Source organism: Coregonus lavaretus, assembly GCF_964263955.1.
Source record: "Coregonus lavaretus genome assembly, chromosome: 28".
Lineage (NCBI taxonomy): Eukaryota > Metazoa > Chordata > Actinopteri > Salmoniformes > Salmonidae > Coregonus > Coregonus lavaretus.
This window is the reverse complement of record NC_140015.1, coordinates 11,902,120-11,921,201: the sequence shown is the minus strand read 5'-3', so window position 1 is coordinate 11,921,201 and position 19,082 is coordinate 11,902,120. Positions and strand designations below refer to the sequence as shown.

Below are 19,082 nucleotides of genomic sequence, written 5' to 3'. Positions count from 1 at the left end.
GAAGGTGAATTGATGATACCCTGCTTTGGCAGAGAACGCTGAGGTGGAACAAGCACAAAAGCTTATCCTGTCAGCCACAAGTGAGTGGGCGGGGCTTTACGTCACACGCCGAGCAGTAACGCCTTGCATCCACTGCGCATGTCAGTCATTCCGTCTGTGTTTTGAGTGTATGTATGTGTGTCTGCGTGTGTGTTCTTTCCCACACGAGTTTACTGCAGTTCCGAATTCTCACAACCACCGCCAGAATGGCAGCTGCAGCCCCGAACCCAGACGACTCTAGCCGGGGTAGTAGCGGTAGCAGCACGCCCAGCGTCATTGTCGGGGACGGGGACACGGAAGAGGGCGAGGATTTCACCTCCTCCTCCCACTGCACAGAGCTGTCTCGGCGGCAGAACGAACAGAGGAAGCAGGGATTGTTCTGTGACGTGACGCTGGCCTTCAGCAGTGGGGTGGCAACCGGGAATGTTCAGAGCTGTGAGTTTTCTGCTCACCGTTCTGTACTGGCCGCGGCTACGGACTATTTCACCCCGTTGCTGGGAGGGCAGTTCTCCGAGTCGCTGTCGGGTCGGGTTGAGATGAAGGAATGGAGCGCTGAATTGGGACCAGACCCGGAGACGGTGGAGAGCGTCATTCAGTACATGTACACGGGAGAAATACGTGTGAGCACCTGCAATGTGCATGAAGTGTTGGAGCTTGCTGACAGGTTTGTTTTCAATTTACATTAGTGTTCCTTGAATGTGCATAATCCATTTAATCGCCACTTGCTAGTACTTGAATATTTTGTATGTAGTTCAGTGATATAATATTGTTGTTTTGGCTTACTGGAGGTGCCACTGAAGTATATTGGTAAGGGTTAAGGTTAGGTAGGGCTTGAGGTTAGCGTTTAGGATCGGAACGTCCCATAGATCCCAGATAGCACTGACCATCCTGTAACCTGTCAAACCTGAACTTGAGTGTAGTGAGTTCATGGGTGTCATGTTTATTTTTTTCCTGTTCTGTTATTGATTGTGTGTTTGGCTGCAGGTTCCTGCTGCTGCATCTGAAGGACTTCTGTGGGGAGTTCTTGAAGAAGAAGCTGAGCCTGGCCAACTGTGTGGCCGTGCACAGCCTAGCCCACATGTACACCCTGGACCAGCTGGCTCTGCGGGCCGCAGACATGATCCGACGCAATTTCCACAAGGTCATCCAGGATGAGGAGTTCTACACCCTGCCCTTCCACCTGGTGAGGGACTGGCTGTCTGACGCAGAGATCACCGTGGACGCGGAAGAGGTGTTGTTTGAGGCTGTGGTGAAGTGGGTCCAGAGGAACACAGAACAGCGGGGGAGGTACTTTGAGGAGTTGTTCCGTATCCTCCGGCTACCCCAGATTAAGCCCACCTATCTGACGCGCGTGGTGAAGAATGAGGCACTGGTGGCGGCCAACGAGGCCTGTCTCCGTCTGGTGTCCGATGCCGTAGAGGGCCACGCCATCCGCTGTGAGAACCTCAAGTCAGCTGACCTGGAGTTCTGGTCGTCCTACATGGCCTCCTTCCAGCCGCGCTTTGGCCAGAACATGGACGTGATCATGGTGGTGGGCGGGGTGTCAGAGGGCGGGGACTACCTGAGTGAATGTGTGGGCTACTTCATCTACGAAGACCGCTGGGTCAACCTGCCCCACATCCACAACCACCTGGATGGCCACGCGATCGCCACCACAGAGTCCCACGTCTACGTAGCGGGCTCCATGGAACCAGGCTTCGCCAAGACCGTGGAGCGCTACAATCCCAACCGCAACACCTGGGAACAGGTGAGCAACCTGACCACACGTAAACACTCCTTTGGTCTCACCTGTATCAAAGACATCCTGTATAGCATCGGTGGCCACGGCAACTTCAGCCCGGGCTTCAAGGACGTGAGCGTGTACGAGCCTGAGCCGGACAAGTGGCACAACCTGGAGTCAGCGCCCAAGATCCTGCGGGACGTGAAGGCGGTGAGTGTGGAGGACCGTTATGTATACGTGATGGCGCGCACGCCGGTGGACACGGACAACGAGGACGGGCTGAAGACGGTCACCACGCGTTACGACACAGAGAGCCGTCAGTGGCAGGACGTGGACTCCCTGCCGCTCATAGACAACTACTGTGTGTTCCAGATGGCCGTGGCCTCCACCAACTTCTACCACACAGCCTCCTGCTGCCCTAAGAGCTACACGGTGCGGGACGAAGACGCCAAGCAGAAGATCAGCGCCCACATCTCAGACGAGATCCTGGAGAGCCTGCCGCCCGAGGTCACCAGCATCGAGGGCGCCGCCATCTGCCACTTCGACGAGGACGTGTTTGTGATCGGCGGCTGGAAGAACAGCGACGACGTGGACAAGCAGTACCGGAAAGAGGCCTACCGCTACTGTGCCGAGAGGAAGCGCTGGATGTTGCTGCCGCCCATGCCCCAGCCACGCTGCCGCGCCACCGCCTGCCACGTACGCATCCCCTACCGCTTCCTGTACGGCTGCCAGCGCTACCCTATGCCCCAGAACCTGGCCCGCCAGCGGGACCGCATGCAGCAGATGCAGCAGCTCCACCGGCGCACCCTCACCCTGCGCAGGCAGCTGCAGTCTCAGATCGAGTGCTGAACTAACTCAACCCCTGTCTGTCCATCACAACTACCCCAGAGGGGGAGCAGCCTGGCCCGGCCCAACTCCAAACCCCAAACATCCCCTGGCAGCCATCGTCATCAGCCCCCACCCATAACCTGCTGTAGCAGTGGCTCCTATGTTGCTCTCATGTTGGTTCTTTTTTTAAGTGAACTCTGTGCCAGATCATCAGGTTGAGACTATGGTGTTAGTAGTGACTACGGTGTTCAAGGCTGGGAGATGTGGGAGTGATGTGACCCTGTGCTGGCCAGGTGTTTGTCTATGTGGAGAGGACAGGCCGAATGTTACAAATGTGAATAGAGTGTTGTACAGTGACCAACATCCGACTACACCACGTATGTACGTCAGACACAAGGGATGTTTTATCTTTTTGTACGTACATATAGTATATAGTTGTATATGTATACTTATTATATATAAATATTTTATGTCCCCCTTCTTTTATGCTTTTATGGAAAATGTATGCACTCACTAACTGTAAGTCGCTTTGGATAAGAGCGTCTGCAAAATGACTAAAATGTAAAATGCTTATATGAAGTAGGCAATGTGACACTACATTCCTCCAATCCAATGTGCTTAGTGAAGTCAGTCACTCTCTATGACATTCCATCAGGACACTGTGACAGTCTCTCCATGCAAATATCACACACACACACACACACACTCTGCCCAGCCGTAGGGTCGGCACAATACCAGTATCGCGATACTCGTTAGTATCGTGGCAAGTAAACGTAACACTAAGCAGATTTAACTTCTTTAGGAAAACAGTCCTAATGTTGGAAACAAACATCATTATGTTGTCATCCAGAGTCACGTGTTTTCCAAGCTATAGCACACAATATTTTACATACAGCTGATTTTTAAAGGACCAAAGAGTTTGGTCTGCTTCGTGTTTTCATTTATGCCATGGAAAAATGATGGCGATACTGGTGTCATCCCGGCCCTACCAGTCAGTCGGACCAAACCCTTACCAATGCCTGATGGCTTTGCTGTGGTTTATAGTAGCTTTATCTGAATGGCTCTGCTTGTTGTTATTATAGCTTTGATACAGTAGGTCAACTTGAATGGAAGGAGAATAGTTTTATTCATATTTATTATCAGATCTATGGTCCAATCAAGTGGACGACTTAATTAGTGATAATTACCATCACTATCTACTAGGTGAGCTGTGGCTTTTCCCTGATTGCATAATGGAGCGCAGTAAAATAGACTTCTCTCCTCCCCTGGTTGCTCCTAATGTTTTCTGTCTTATTACTGATGATCGATAGTGTATTTCTTTGAGCAGTCAGTGCAGAGAGTCGAGAGAAATCGCCCATGTGGCATCAGTTAGAAAGAAAGGAAGTTGGAAAGGAGAATGGAGATGGTGGGAGTCTGAGACAGATGGAGAGAGTTCATTCATCCATCCCCAATCTCTTAATTAGACTCGTGCACCCATCCGTCTGCATGTCTCAGTCTTGTGGAAAATCGTCCTTGTCTGTGTTTCTGACCGGTATCCTAATGAAACAGTCTTAACATGGTAACATTCCATTGATCATTTCAAATTCCATCAACCATTCCATTTGATTATTCTTCAGTCTTCTGCTCATCTCATTCCTGTTGGTAGGAACATTGTGTAGAAGGCCCTAGGTGGGAGTTTATGAATGTTTCTCTTATTTTGTCTGCATTGGTTTTATTGAGTGTAATGGCTGGAGGGTGTAGTTCAGATGGAGGACTTGATAACGTGTATATGCATATATGTGCGTACGGTAATGAATGCTGGGAAAAGCTTGCCAAGTAGTGCACTTTTCTACCCTTAATCAGTTTAATGTCGAGTTTGAGTTATTGACAAATATTTTAGTCAGAGTGGGTTTAACTGTCATATTTGACTTCAGATTTGGGCGATTGTATTTTTTTATTTTAATGTATCATTTAATCCAACTCCAGCTGATAATCTATTATGTTCCCATGTGAGAAAAGATGTACTCTACAGTGATTTGCTTAGTAATCCAAAAGGAATGTGATGTAAAATGTGAGGCAGCCCCATTGCTGTACCTCAGGCTTATTCAGGTGTGTATCTTAGAGATCCTGCCAGATTGTTGTATGTTCTCCTCACCCTCCAAAGATAATCAGATGAGATGTATAGACCAGTGGTTCCCAACCAGGAGTACTATAGCCCCTGGGGGTACTTGGCCTATCCACAGTGGGTACTTGAAAAGACTTGTGTCCATAGGGTTACTGGTAAAATGCACATGAGGGGGTACTTCAGGGGTACTACGGGCAGAGCAAAATTCAGTTGGTGGTAAGGTAACCAAAAAAGGTTGGGAACCACTGATATAGACTATAGAGGGTATCCTTATGTTACTGAGCAGAATGACCATATCAAGGTCAATGTGTTGCCATTGAGTTCAAGAGTTCATTGATTGTTATAAACACTATCCCTGAAGCTTATTTATAACATAAAGCACTATAATTTTGAGAATGCAATGAAAGTGTATTTCCTCAGCTTTGTTCTTCTTGCATAGCATTTGAAATAATATTATTGACATATGTAGGCTATATATATTTTGCTTTGCATGTGGCAGTCTGACATTGTGTCAATATATTGGATGTAAAACAAATGCTGATGTCATCACTTGCAATTAAAATGTCAGTTTTTTTATATAACCTTGGTTTCCCATCTATCTTGTGTAAGGGGTTATCTAAATTCTAAATGTCATTTTGGCCAATATTATTACGCATTTTTCAAGACTAGCTCTATAAACATCTGTATTTTCCTTGGGTGGAATTTCCTCCAACTTGACAACCTCCTGTTTTTTAGAACAAAGCATAGAGAATGATAGAGAAAGCATCCCTATATAGTTCTCATTATGGCATCTGTGAGGGCAGTGTCATCTCCATTTTTAAGAAGTCAATTTTCTTCTTCACAATTGGCTGATCCCTCCTGATGACCATGAGGGATTAGCCAATAAAGTTGGAAGTCCCACCCAGTTGACTACATTAAAATTTTGGAAGCCCTCAATTAACCTGCCCATTCTAAAACAGCCTTTTGGCCACTAGAGGCCTCTATCATTCTCTATGGAACAAAGCTACATACATACATATGTACATCAAACAGAAGGGCAGTACTATGCACAGTCATTGGGCATGAGCCAACCACAGTAACAAATTCAGTACATTCAATCTTCCCTTCTACTAACGGAAGGAAAATAGTAGTACAATCACCCTGGCAGATGCAATAAGAAATGGACCTGGACGACTTGCCTTAATAGAAGGAACCATGAATTCTGCTCTGTATCAGAGAATTCTACAGGAGAATGTCAAACCATCCGTCTGTGAGCTGAAGCTGAAGCGCAGCTGGGTCATGCAGCAAGACAATGATCCAAAACACACAATCAAGTCTACATGGAAATTGCTAAAAAGCAACAAATTGGAAGTTTTGGAATGGCCTAGTCAAAGTCCAGACCTAATCCCAATTGAGATGTTGTGGCAGGACTTGAAACGAGCAGTTCATGCTTGAAAACCCACACGTCACTGAGTTAAAGCAGTTCTGCATGGAAGAGTGGGCCAGAATTCCTCCACAGCGACGTGAGAGACTGATCAACAACTACAGGAAGCATTTGGTTGGAGTCATTGCAGCTAAATGTGGCACAACCAGTTATTGAGTGTAAGGGGCAATTACTTTTTCACACAGGGGAATTGGGTGTTGCATAACTTTGTTTATGAAATAAATATGCAATTGTTGTGTTATTTGTTCACTTATGTTCCCTTTATCTAATATTAGGTTTTGGTTGAAGATCTGATAACATTCAGTATCACAAATATGCAAAAGTAGAGAAAATTAGAAAGGGGGCAAATACTTTTTCATAGCACTGTATGCATATGGGATTTCCTCTGGGACGTACAGTAGTGGATTTATTTGCGCATGGTAAATGCCTTGTGGTAGATAGAATACAGTGGGCAGGAGGGGGTGTCACACAGAGAGGATGCTGTTGGAGGCGGAGAGCATCAGCTCTTCCCGGGGGGACTTGAGGGAGTCCCGGGGGGCTGCGTACTGGGCCACATTGGGCAGCCCGTGCACCACGCAGCAGCTGAGGGCACTGCGGAAGATGCCCATGTCATGGGCGTCGTACCACTCCTCTGATTTTTCGTCATAGCACTCCACGTTGAAGGTAGTGGTGAAGCCGTTGAACCTCCTGGTAGCTGTGTTGTTGGCTAGCTCCTCTGAACAACAGTGTCCTGACGAGTGAGCACATTTTCTATGCCAGGCGAAATCGCACCTCGTTAGCTCATTGTTATGGATGTATCCAAATAAATGTCACTAGAAAACAGCTTAAACAAAAGCTACTTTGCTGTCATTCTGGCTGCACTTTTTGACATGACTGTACGTTAGCCGTAGTTGGCTAGCTAGCAAGCAAGGGATAAGAACGTTTCCAGCCAGTATGGCAATGGAACATTTAGAACGAACGACTGGCCAGCCAACTACGGCTAATTTACAGTCATAGAAACAGAACAAAAATACTTAATGACTGGGTCGCCTCTAGCAACCCTAGATTGTGTCGGGACTATATCTTGTGGAAGGATGAAATAGTATGAATAGATTAATCAAAATAAAGCTTTTAATGAAAGATGTCAATCATTATTTGAATATGTTGGTAACCCGTTGTATAAAAGTGATAATGCCCTCGAAGCCGGTGTTAGGAGGATATATTGGCACGGTTTGCCAGCCCGAGACGAAGAATGTGCTGCACCATGCTCTCTCTATGCAGGTAATGTGGCGCTGTTACAAATAAAACATGACCGTTTTTAGGCAAGTCATTAAAATCAAGGCTATTCTATGAAGGCATGTGTGCATCAGGGCTGGAGTTAACATGATTAAGCTCTTCAACAGAATGTTACACCTCTTCTCCTCTCTCCTCTGTCTTCCCTCTCTTCTCTCTCCTCTGTCCTCTCCAGACCCCAGCCTCCAGCAGGACAGCCTCCTTCTCTGAGAACAAGGCTGGTCCCGGGGCCTCTCCTTCCAAGAAGGCCAAGTCAGGGGCCCCTCCAGGTGAGCTCCTCAATGAGACCACACACACATACAAACATGTGAAATGTAAGAATGATGCTTCTCAGGTAGTTATGTAAAAGTCTTGCCACGTTTGCTGTAATGCAGGGTTGGGGTCAATTCAATTTAAATTCCAGTCAATTCAGGAAGTACACTAAAATTACAATTCTCTTCAATGCTTTTTAATTAAGAAAATGTAGAATTGGAATTTTGTTTATTTTCTGATTTGACTAGAATTGAAATGGAATTGACCCCAACCCTGGGAGCAAGAGGCTTCCTTGAGAGCCCCTGCTCTCTTAAAATGTGAGTTTCTGTGTCACCGCTCCCCCTAGTGGCCATTAGGGGTCTCACAGCCCACATCAGCCCAGCATCTGTTGTGAAAAGCTTTCCCTTTTGGAGGGTATTATCTACGCACATTCTGAATGTAATAACATTGATTATATTGTTTCTGTTTTTGTTATTGTCGTGGCGCCACAGAGCGACAGGCGTCGTCAGACAGTCCAGGAGGTAGGACACTCCCCTGTCAGACAGACGGACTAGGGTGGGCCTGGGACATGGCTCTCCTCCTAGCCCCCCTGTGAAGCCCTCGAGCTGGGCCGTGTGCTCCTGTCCTCTCCTCTCTCATGCTAGAAGTAGCTTCTATTTCTATGGTGTTCTAAGGGTGACATGGGAACAACTAGGACAATATTGACGTATAGACAACTAAATTTCTGATCACATTTGTAGTCCTTAGAGGGGAATATCTGACATCCAGAAATATACAGTGATAACATGTTGTTTTGGATGGTTGTGGGTTCAGTTTCTGTCTCACTAACCCCTGTGGTTTCCTGTGGGTTGTGTCTCAGTCAGCGGCTGGCTGTCAGTGTTTGGTTCCTTCACTGTCTAGTAACTGTTTACCCTGCCGTGTGTCTGTTCTGTTGATGTTGTGTGCCCTGGTCTATCACACCTCTTAGCAGAGTAGGATATGACTTCTTTAAAGCTCATACCTCTCTGTAGTGAGTTAAAAGCCCTTTCTCTGCTGGTGCGGTAGTAAGAAGATCAAGCTATTTTTTTCTCCCTCTACGTAAGTGCGTGTGCATGCCAAACCTCTGTTCATTGCCTGAGTGACTTTGTATTTTGTAGTTAACCTTCCCCTCCATCTTTCCTCCTTTCCCTCTCTCTTCCTTGTCCCCTGTGTGTTCCTGTCCCTGCAGTCAAGGCGTCAACCCTCTTCAGCAAGCAGACCAAGTCCATCGTGTGGGGCATGCAGACGCGGGCCGTGCAGGGCATGCTGGACTTTGACTACACCTGCTCCAGGGATGAGCCCTCTGTGTCTGCCATGCTCTACCCTTTCACGTAGGTGTCTCTTTCTTTACTTCCTGTCTCTCTACTTCCTGTTTCCTGTATACCACTCTAACTAACCCGAGACCACAAAGAGGTGTTGAAAATAACAAGCATATTTAGGGTCAATACCGTGCGTGTGCTTATCTATTTGTCTGGTTTGTCTGTCGATGCCAAACTTTGTGACTGTCTGTGTGTTCCAGTGGGGACCACAAGCAGAAGTTCTACTGGGGCCATAAGGAGATCCTGTTGCCTGTCTATAAGAACATGGGCGACGCCATGAAGAAACACCCGGAGGTGGACGTGCTCATTAACTTCGCCTCGCTCCGCTCTGCCTTCGACAGCACCATGGAGACCATGCAGTACCCACAGGTTGGTAGCGCCTCCATGCCATCCATAATGGTGAGAGCGCAGTAGATCTGACCGACTGTAATGCTTCATTTCCCCACCTCTCCAGATCCACACCATTGCCATCATAGCCGAGGGCATCCCTGAAGCCCAGACCAGGAAGATCATTAAGAGGGCGGACGAGAAGGGTATCACTATCATCGGCCCGGCAACGGTAGGCCCCTCCTACTCTACCCCCTCACTTACAGTATGTGAGGTCTGCTTTAAAAGTGTAGAGAAGAGTGTCTTATCTAACTGTGTGTGTGTGTCCAGGTTGGAGGGATCAAGCCTGGCTGTTTTAAGATCGGGAACACAGGGGGCATGCTGGATAACATCCTGGCCTCTAAGCTGTACCGTCCAGGCAGTGTGGCCTACGTGTCCCGCTCTGGAGGCATGTCCAACGAGCTCAACAACATCATCTCCCGCACCACCGACGGAGTCTACGAGGGAGTGGCAATAGGAGGAGACAGGTAAGAGAGTGGCTGTGTGTGTGTGAATGGGGTGGATAAGATTACTGATGTGTGTGTATAATTAATGCTTATTTTTTCATTAGATACCCAGGCTCAATCTACACAGACCATGTGCTGAGGTACCAGGACACCCCAGGGGTAGAGATTATCGTAATGCTGGGAGAGGTGAGGATCTGAAAGACACACACATCTACATCACTGCTGCTAATGGCCCATAGAAAAAGAAAGCTTATCCTTTTAACGCAATCCATTTCTTTTCATCAAGCATAGCTAATTAACATCGACATTTATGACCAGATTAATTGCATGCTTGGATGCTCGCCTCTGCAAATGTGAGTGTGGACTGTCTTTTAAAAGCACTGTTGGTCTCCCTTCTAGATTGGCGGCACAGAGGAGTATAAGATCTGCCAGGGCATCAAGTCAGGCAGGATCACCAAGCCTGTGGTGAGCTGGTGCATCGGGACCTGTGCCACCATGTTCTCCTCAGAGGTGAGTGTGATGGGCAGCGTGAAGAGTTTTGGGGGGGTGGGTCATTGAATTGATATCACAGAGACTTGCAGGGCAGGCATACTGTGAGAAAGGGGTCTGGTTATGGGGTTTGTGACTGTTTCCTATGATATGCTGACCCAGTCTGTCACCTGTAGGTCCAGTTTGGTCATGCTGGAGCGTGTGCCAACCAGGCCTCAGAGACAGCCGTGGCCAAGAACCTGGCTCTGAAGGAGGCCGGAGCCTTCGTACCTAAGAGCTTTGACGAGCTGGGAGATGTCATCAAGTCAGTGCAGAAAATCACACAATGATATGATTAGAAAAACATTACATCCAAGCCACAACATAAAATGTACAGTTTAGTAAACATACAAAAGCACTGTCGTGAAATTGAACTTTCCCATCTTCATGTACAGATCAGTGTATGACGACCTCGTTGGCAAAGGAGTCATCGTTCCAGCTATGGAGGTGCCCCCTCCCACAGTGCCAATGGACTACTCCTGGGCCCGGGTGAGTAATGCAAACCAGTCAGTGCCATGCTGGCACATGTCCCCTGTGAGTTAACGGTGAATCAGGATCTCTTATTGGCTCTGGACAATGCTATCGGCTTCCATATAAGGCAAACTTCACCGAACCGCATCAGACTGTGTTAAACTGAAACAGATGGAGAGCAATAGGAGGGTACGGTGACTCTCTCTCTCTCCCCCTCTCTCTAACCATCTGTGCTGTAGGAGTTGGGTCTGATCCGTAAGCCAGCCTCCTTTATGACCAGTATCTGTGATGAGAGGGGCCAGGAGCTTATCTACGCTGGAATGCCCATCACTGAGGTGTTCAAGTCAGAGATGGGCATGGGAGGAACCCTGGGACTGCTCTGGTTCCAGAGGAGGTACGCTTCTATCCCCCAAAACGCTCAATAATAATAATACAAATACTGTTCACATAAAACATTAAACATACTCTATCATAATTGAATTCAATTACAATTCTATGTCTCTGTGTCCTGCCTCCTCCTTGCCCCAAGGCTGCCCAGTTATGCTTCCAAGTTAATTGAGATGTGTCTGATGGTGACTGCTGACCATGGTCCTGCCGTGTCTGGTGCCCACAACACCATCGTCTGTGCCCGCGCTGGCAAAGACCTTATCTCCTGCCTCACCTCTGGCCTGCTCACCATCGTAAGACCGTAGTCAAGTCAACCTCTACATACTTAGACCCACTCAAACCAGCAGAGGAGCCTCTTCTGAAGACAATGCCTCTGTTTAAATAAATAATTAATTGAGCTTTTGTAGTCGAAGTGTGTCTCCTATTTGAGAGTTTCTTTCTGTGTGTGTGATTTCCAGGGGGACCGGTTCGGAGGGGCCCTGGACGCTGCAGCCAAGCAGTTCAGCAAGGCGTTTGACAGCGGCATGCTGCCAATGGAGTTTGTCAATAAGATGAAGAAGGAGGGCAACCTGATCATGGGCATCGGACACAGGGTCAAGTCGGTGAGCACTGTCCCTGTGTCTCCTTTTTGGATGCCATGTGTCCTTCATGTTTTTCACTGTGCAAGTACTTTGTGTGTGTGTCTGTGTTTTCAGATCAACAACCCAGACATGCGGGTGCAGATCCTAAAGGACTTTGTGAAGAAGACCTTCCCCTCCACCCAGCTGTTGGACTACGCAATGGATGTAGAGAAGATCACCACAGCCAAGGTAGTAACCCTGTCATCCTCTCCTGCAGCCTTTATCACCCTACTGGGATCATCTGTTCTAAACCATGTCTCTGCTGCGGTTTCAGAAACCCAACCTGATCTTGAATGTGGACGGTTTCATTGGAGTAGCATTTGTGGACCTGCTCAGGAACTGTGGTGGATTTACACGGTAGGCTAGCTAGCTAATGCTATTAAACTCCAGTCAATTACATTCTGTACATTGCAACTATACTACTGTGTCTGGGTCAGCCGGCTTTCCCTTTTGTTGTCCTTAGCCTACATTCAGTGTTGCATTAACTCACCATTGCCCCCTGATGTTTGTTCCCCCCCAGGGACGAGGCTGATGAGTTTGTGGAGATCGGAGCGCTGAATGGAATCTTTGTCCTGGGGCGGAGCATGGGCTTCATCGGTAAGTCGGGGGTCAGGGGTCATGACCCTGATGAGTTTGACCCCTAGAAATTGTCATGGGAAGGTGCTGTGGTGTAAGGATCAGGGGATACGGAATATGATATTGATAAAATTGGAACCATACCTAAAGCTATAGTTCTACTTCTCCCTCAGGACACTACCTGGATCAGAAGAGGCTGAAACAGGGTCTGTACCGTCACCCGTGGGACGACATATCCTACGTTCTCCCCGAACACATGTCCATGTAACCATGGAAACCAGGCCATGGACCCCCCCAACCAGTTACCCCACCACCGCACCCTAACCTCCACCCCCACCTGTAATGTGTTCTGTCAGCCCCAAGTGGTGGGAGAGAAAAAAATGGGGACTGATATTATTATTGATGTGGCTTTGCAACAGTAATAAGGACAACCCTTTAAAAATTAATACAGTTTTAGTTTTTTTTTTTATCAGTTAGCTGATCAAACATGCTGCAACCCCGTTAATAATAGCAAGGCCTGCAAAACTGTGAAGCCGCTGTCACGAACGTCGTATGAAGGAGTGGACCAAAGCGCAGCGTTAGTTGCGAACATACTTGCTTTATTTAATTAAAGCATACACACGAAATAACAAAACAATAAACGACTCGTGAAGTCCTCAGTGACAATGACCGAACACGGAACAAAAACCCACAAACACAAAGTGAAACACAGACAGTTAAATATGGCTCCCAATCAGAGACAACCAGCACACAGCTGACACTCGTTGCCTCTGATTGGGAGTCACTCAGTCAAACATAGAAAATGACGAACTAGAAACACCCAACATAGAAACAGAACACATAGAATGAACACACCCTGGCTCAACATAATGAGTCCCAGAGCCAGGGTGTGACAGTACCCCCCCCTAAAGGCGCGGACTGCGACCGCGCCTCAACAAAACCCAAACAGGGGAGGGCTGGGTGGGCATTCCTCCTCGGAGGCGGCTCCGGCTCCGGGCTTGACCACCACCCTTCCATAATTCCCCCGTAGCGCCCCTGGTCCGGTCTGACCCCGCTGGCTGGATCTGGACTGGACATCGACGGAGCGGATTGCTTACGCTCCGTTGTGGAGCAGCTGACCGGTACCTGATCAGGCACCGGACTGACGACGCGCACCCCTGGCTTGGCGCGTGAGGCAGGAACGGACCGGACCTGGCTGACGATGCGCCCCCCTGGCTTGGTGCGTGGAGCAGCAACGGACCGGACCGGGCTGACGATACGCACCCCTGGCTTGGTGCGTGGAGCCGGAACGGGCCTCACCGGACTAACGACTCGCACCCTTGGCTTGGTGCGTGGAGCAGCGACGGGCCGGACCTGGCTGACGACTCGCACCCCGGGCTTGGTGCGAGTAGCAGGAACGGGCTGAACCAGGCTGACGACTCGCACCCCTGACTTGGTGCGAGTGGCAGGAACGGGCTGGACCAGGCTGACGACTCGCACCCCTGGCTTGGTGCGAGTGGCAGGAACGGGCTGAACCAGGCTGACAACTCGCACCCCTGGCTTGGTGCGAGTGGCAGGGACAGGCCGGGCTGGGCTGTCGACGCACACCGTAGGCTTGGTGCGTGGAGCAGGGACAGGCCGGGCTGGGCTGGCGACGCACACCGTAGGCTTGGTGCGTGGAGCAGGAACAGGCCGGGCTGGGCTGGCGACGCACACCGTAGGTTTGGTGCGAGTGGCAGGAACAGGTCGGGTCGGGCTGGCGACGCACACCGTAGGCTTGGTGCGTGGAGCAGGAACAGGCCGAACCGTACTGGGAACACACACCACTGGCCTTAAACGGGGATCAGGAACGGGCCGGACCGGACTGGCAATACACCTCAGTACCTCTCGCCGTGCCTCTACAACTTCCTTCCCTCCTCTCGCCAATGGCTCCCGTAACCCGGTGGCCTTCTCTCCTCGTCTCCCATTTCGCCCTGTGGCAGCCTCCTGCTGCCCAGTCGCCCATGCCGTGTGCCCCCCCCTAAAAAATTATTGGGGGTGCCTCTCGTCCTTCCGACGATGGCACTGCTGACGCCGCTGCTCCTCTCTCGCCAGGGCCTTAATCCTACCCCAAGGTCCCTTGCCCCCGAGCATGTCTTCCCAGGACCACGATTTGCCCACCTGGGCCATCGCCAGCCTCTCCATCTCCTTTCCTGGCGCTTCCTCCCATGTCCAGTCTGCCTGCTCCTGGACACGCTGCTTGGTCCTTTTACGGTGGGTTTTTCTGTCACGAACGTCGTATGAAGGAGTGGACCAAAGCGCAGCGTTAGTTGCGAACATACTTGCTTTATTTAATTAAAGCATACACACGAAATAACAAAACAATAAACGACTCGTGAAGTCCTCAGTGACAATGACCGAACACGGAACAAAAACCCACAAACACAAAGTGAAACACAGACAGTTAAATATGGCTCCCAATCAGAGACAACCAGCACACAGCTGACACTCGTTGCCTCTGATTGGGAGTCACTCAGTCAAACATAGAAAATGACGAACTAGAAACACCCAACATAGAAACAGAACACATAGAATGAACACACCCTGGCTCAACATAATGAGTCCCAGAGCCAGGGTGTGACAGCCGCATTCAGACAGGGTGTCTAGAGAGACCAAGCAAGCTGCAGAGAATGAGAAAAGAGCCTCATTCATTGATTGACCCTTAACCCTATAGTTTGGGGAATGCAATTCATCCAATTCAACTCTTCCCAAGATTACCTCTAGGGATACAGATGATTGTCTTCCTGTTTACTCCCAATACTACTGCTATTAGTACTACTACTACTATACTACTCCTATGACTACAGTGAAGTACGTTGAGACTGTATCTCCCACTATCATCTCTCTCCGTAAACCAAGCATGTGTCTGTGTATAACAGACTGTTCCTGTGTGTCGCTGTTCAATTCTCTTTCTTGAGCGTGTCGGTGCCATATTAAAATCATATGCTTTATTTATGTATAGATGTATTAACAGCGGACTAAATAAATGTAATAAGAATGTAATAGATAGTATCAGCATTTTTGATGTACTATAAATGCCCATGAAGCGGTTGTGTTTAAACTGTAAGATATGCCGCTGACCAAGAACATTGGGCTGTAATACAGAGAAAAGCTCTTCCTGTGTCCCAACCAGGACGGTGCCCAGGATGGCAAAGGGACCATAGAATGCAGCATTATTTATCTGAATGTTACTAGCTAGACCAGATCCATTGTGACCGGCTATTTCTCGAAAGATGTATCTGTCTGTACTATTTGTGTTGTCATGTCATCACAATTTTTAAACTTTGTTTGACCTAATGTGATGTGAACTGAACGTGCCTCTGTAGAGATGGGTTGTAATATATTTTCAGAACGGTGTGACTGAGTATATTAAAGATGACCTATTGGAACACAACTCTGTCTGGTTCTTCCAGTGTTGCGGATCATAAAAGTAATGTGGTATATAATCAGCATTTAATTGTTTCACTGTGTCATGCTCCATCCATCAGTTTATTAAGTCATTGGTTTAAAAATAGATTAATTTATGATATCATATCCAATAACAACAGATGAAATGATGTAGTGAGCTATTAGGGCTCAATTCTTCGTTTTCTCAAACAGCCAGTGCATATGGGTAAGATCATGTAGGTCTACTAGACTACTATAGAGCCTATTCTTCAGACCTCAGTCCACCTGTTCTATGTGCTCTGGGGCTGTCATTTCTGTACATTCATGGCAAAGTGATTACTCACTTATGTAACAGAGTGGGACTATGTACTGGCCTTGCCCTTATATAAGAAAGAACATCCATCACATGAAAAGATTTAAATGAATGGAACCATCTATATGTAGCTTCCATTCAGTTCATTCAAAGACACCCACTCATAGAAGGTGAATTGATGATACCCTACTTTGGCAGAGAACGCTGAGGTGGAACAAGCACAAAAGCTTATCCTGTCAGCCACAAGTGAGTGGGCGGGGCTTTACGTCACACGCCGAGCAGTAACGCCTTGCATCCACTGCGCATGTCAGTCATTCCGTCTGTGTTTTGAGTGTATGTATGTGTGTCTGCGTGTGTGTTCTTTCCCACACGAGTTTACTGCAGTTCCGAATTCTCACAACCACCGCCAGAATGGCAGCTGCAGCCCCGAACCCAGACGACTCTAGCCGGGGTAGTAGCGGTAGCAGCACGCCCAGCGTCATTGTCGGGGACGGGGACACGGAAGAGGGCGAGGATTTCACCTCCTCCTCCCACTGCACAGAGCTGTCTCGGCGGCAGAACGAACAGAGGAAGCAGGGATTGTTCTGTGACGTGACGCTGGCCTTCAGCAGTGGGGTGGCAACCGGGAATGTTCAGAGCTGTGAGTTTTCTGCCCACCGTTCTGTACTGGCCGCGGCTACGGACTATTTCACCCCGTTGCTGGGAGGGCAGTTCTCCGAGTCGCTGTCGGGTCGGGTTGAGATGAAGGAATGGAGCGCTGAATTGGGACCAGACCCGGAGACGGTGGAGAGCGTCATTCAGTACATGTACACGGGAGAAATACGTGTGAGCACCTGCAATGTGCATGAAGTGTTGGAGCTTGCGGACAGGTTTGTTTTCAATTTACATTAGTGTTCCTTTAATGTGCATAATCCATTTAATCGCCACTTGCTAGTACTTGAATATTTTGTATGTAGTTCAGTGATATAATATTGTTGTTTTGGCTTACTGGAGGTGCCACTGAAGTATATTGGTAAGGGTTAAGGTTAGGTAGGGCTTGAGGTTAGCGTTTAGGATCGGAACGTCCCATACATCCCAGATAGCACTGACCATCCTGTAACCTGTCAAACCTGAACTTGAGTGTAGTGAGTTCATGGGTGTCATGTTTATTTTTTTCCTGTTCTGTTATTGATTGTGTGTTTGGCTGCAGGTTCCTGCTGCTGCATCTGAAGGACTTCTGTGGGGAGTTCTTGAAGAAGAAGCTGAGCCTGGCCAACTGTGTGGCCGTGCACAGCCTAGCCCACATGTACACCCTGGACCAGCTGGCTCTGCGGGCCGCAGACATGATCCGACGCAATTTCCACAAGGTCATCCAGGATGAGGAGTTCTACACCCTGCCCTTCCACCTGGTGAGGGACTGGCTGTCTGACGCAGAGATCACCGTGGACGCGGAAGAGGTGTTGTTTGAGGCTGTGGTGAAGTGGGTCCAGAGGAACACAGAACAGCGGGGGAGGTACTTTGAGGAGTTGTTCCGTATCCTCCGGCTACCCCAGATTAAGCCCACCTATCTGACGCGCGTGGTGAAGAATGAGGCACTGGTGGCGGCCAACGAGGCCTGTCTCCGTCTGGTGTCCGATGCCGTGGAGGGCCACGCCATCCGCTGTGAGAACCTCAAGTCAGCTGACCTGGAGTTCTGGTCGTCCTACATGGCCTCCTTCCAGCCGCGCTTCGGCCAGAACATGGACGTGATCATGGTGGTGGGCGGGGTGTCAGAGGGCGGTGACTACCTGAGTGAATGTGTGGGCTACTTCATCTACGAAGACCGCTGGGTCAACCTGCCCCACATCCACAACCACCTGGATGGCCACGCCATCGCAACCACAGAGTCCCACGTCTACGTAGCGGGCTCCATGGAACCAGGCTTCGCCAAGACCGTGGAGCGCTACAATCCCAACCGCAACACCTGGGAACAGGTGAGCAACCTGACCACACGTAAACACTCCTTTGGTCTCACCTGTATCAAAGACATCCTGTATAGCATCGGTGGCCACGGCAACTTCAGCCCGGGCTTCAAGGACGTGAGCGTGTACGAGCCTGAGCCGGACAAGTGGCACAACCTGGAGTCAGCGCCCAAGATCCTGCGGGACGTGAAGGCGGTGAGTGTGGAGGACCGTTATGTATACGTGATGGCGCGCACGCCGGTGGACACGGACAACGAGGACGGGCTGAAGACGGTCACCACGCGTTACGACACAGAGAGCCGTCAGTGGCAGGACGTGGACTCCCTGCCGCTCATAGACAACTACTGTGTGTTCCAGATGGCCGTGGCCTCCACCAACTTCTACCACACAGCCTCCTGCTGCCCTAAGAGCTACACGGTGCGGGACGAAGACGCCAAGCAGAAGATCAGCGCCCACATCTCAGACGAGATCCTGGAGAGCCTGCCGCCCGAGGTCACCAGCATCGAGGGCGCCGCCATCTGCCACTTCGACGAGGATGTGTTTGTGATCGGCGGCTGGAAGAACAGCGACGACGTGGACAAGCAGTACCGGAAAGAGGCCTACCGCTACTGTGCCGAGAGGAAGCGCTGGATGTTGCTGCCGCCCATGCCCCAGCCACGCTGCCGCGCCACCGCCTGCCACGTACGCATCCCCTACCGCTTCCTGTACGGCTGCCAGCGCTACCCTATGCCCCAGAACCTGGCCCGCCAGCGGGACCGCATGCAGCAGATGCAGCAGCTCCACCGGCGCACCCTCACCCTGCGCAGGCAGCTGCAGTCTCAGATCGAGTGCTGAACTAACTCAACCCCTGTCTGTCCATCACAACTACCCCAGAGGGGGAGCAGCCTGGCCCGGCCCAACTCCAAACCCCAAACATCCCCTGGCAGCCATCGTCATCAGCCCCCACCCATAACCTGCTGTAGCAGTGGCTCCTATGTTGCTCTCATGTTGGTTCTTTTTTTAAGTGAACTCTGTGCCAGATCATCAGGTTGAGA

The 19,082-nt window shown here is 49.5% G+C and overlaps 3 protein-coding genes across 3 annotated transcripts; all 3 read left to right on the top strand.

Annotated features, from left to right (window-relative positions):
• Positions 1-138: 138 nt before the first annotated feature.
• Positions 139-5,272, top strand: LOC311103470 (kelch-like protein 11; the record flags this gene model as incomplete). The annotated part of the gene is given in 3 exon segments (XM_084145037.1): positions 139-156; positions 159-703; positions 1,024-5,272. Coding segments are annotated over 3 exon segments (2,148 nt in total). The 3' UTR covers positions 2,609-5,272.
• A 1,711-nt stretch (positions 5,273-6,983) lies between these two features.
• On the top strand, positions 6,984-12,680 carry LOC311103880 (ATP-citrate synthase-like; the record flags this gene model as incomplete). Its single annotated transcript, XM_084145510.1, has 17 exons — positions 6,984-6,989; positions 7,562-7,655; positions 8,846-8,987; positions 9,176-9,344; positions 9,430-9,534; positions 9,633-9,829; positions 9,913-9,994; positions 10,208-10,318; positions 10,474-10,601; positions 10,732-10,825; positions 11,047-11,201; positions 11,337-11,487; positions 11,653-11,796; positions 11,890-12,003; positions 12,089-12,171; positions 12,335-12,411; positions 12,564-12,680. The coding sequence occupies 17 exons, from the start codon at positions 6,984-6,986 to the stop codon at positions 12,656-12,658; spliced, it is 1,947 nt and encodes a 648-aa protein (XP_084001636.1). The 3' UTR covers positions 12,659-12,680.
• Positions 12,681-16,412: 3,732 nt separating this feature from the next.
• Positions 16,413-18,966, top strand: LOC311104543 (kelch-like protein 11; the record flags this gene model as incomplete). Its single annotated transcript, XM_084146408.1, is given in 3 exon segments — positions 16,413-16,430; positions 16,433-16,977; positions 17,298-18,966. Coding segments are annotated over 3 exon segments (2,148 nt in total). The 3' UTR covers positions 18,883-18,966.
• Between the last annotated feature and the right edge of the window lie 116 nt (positions 18,967-19,082).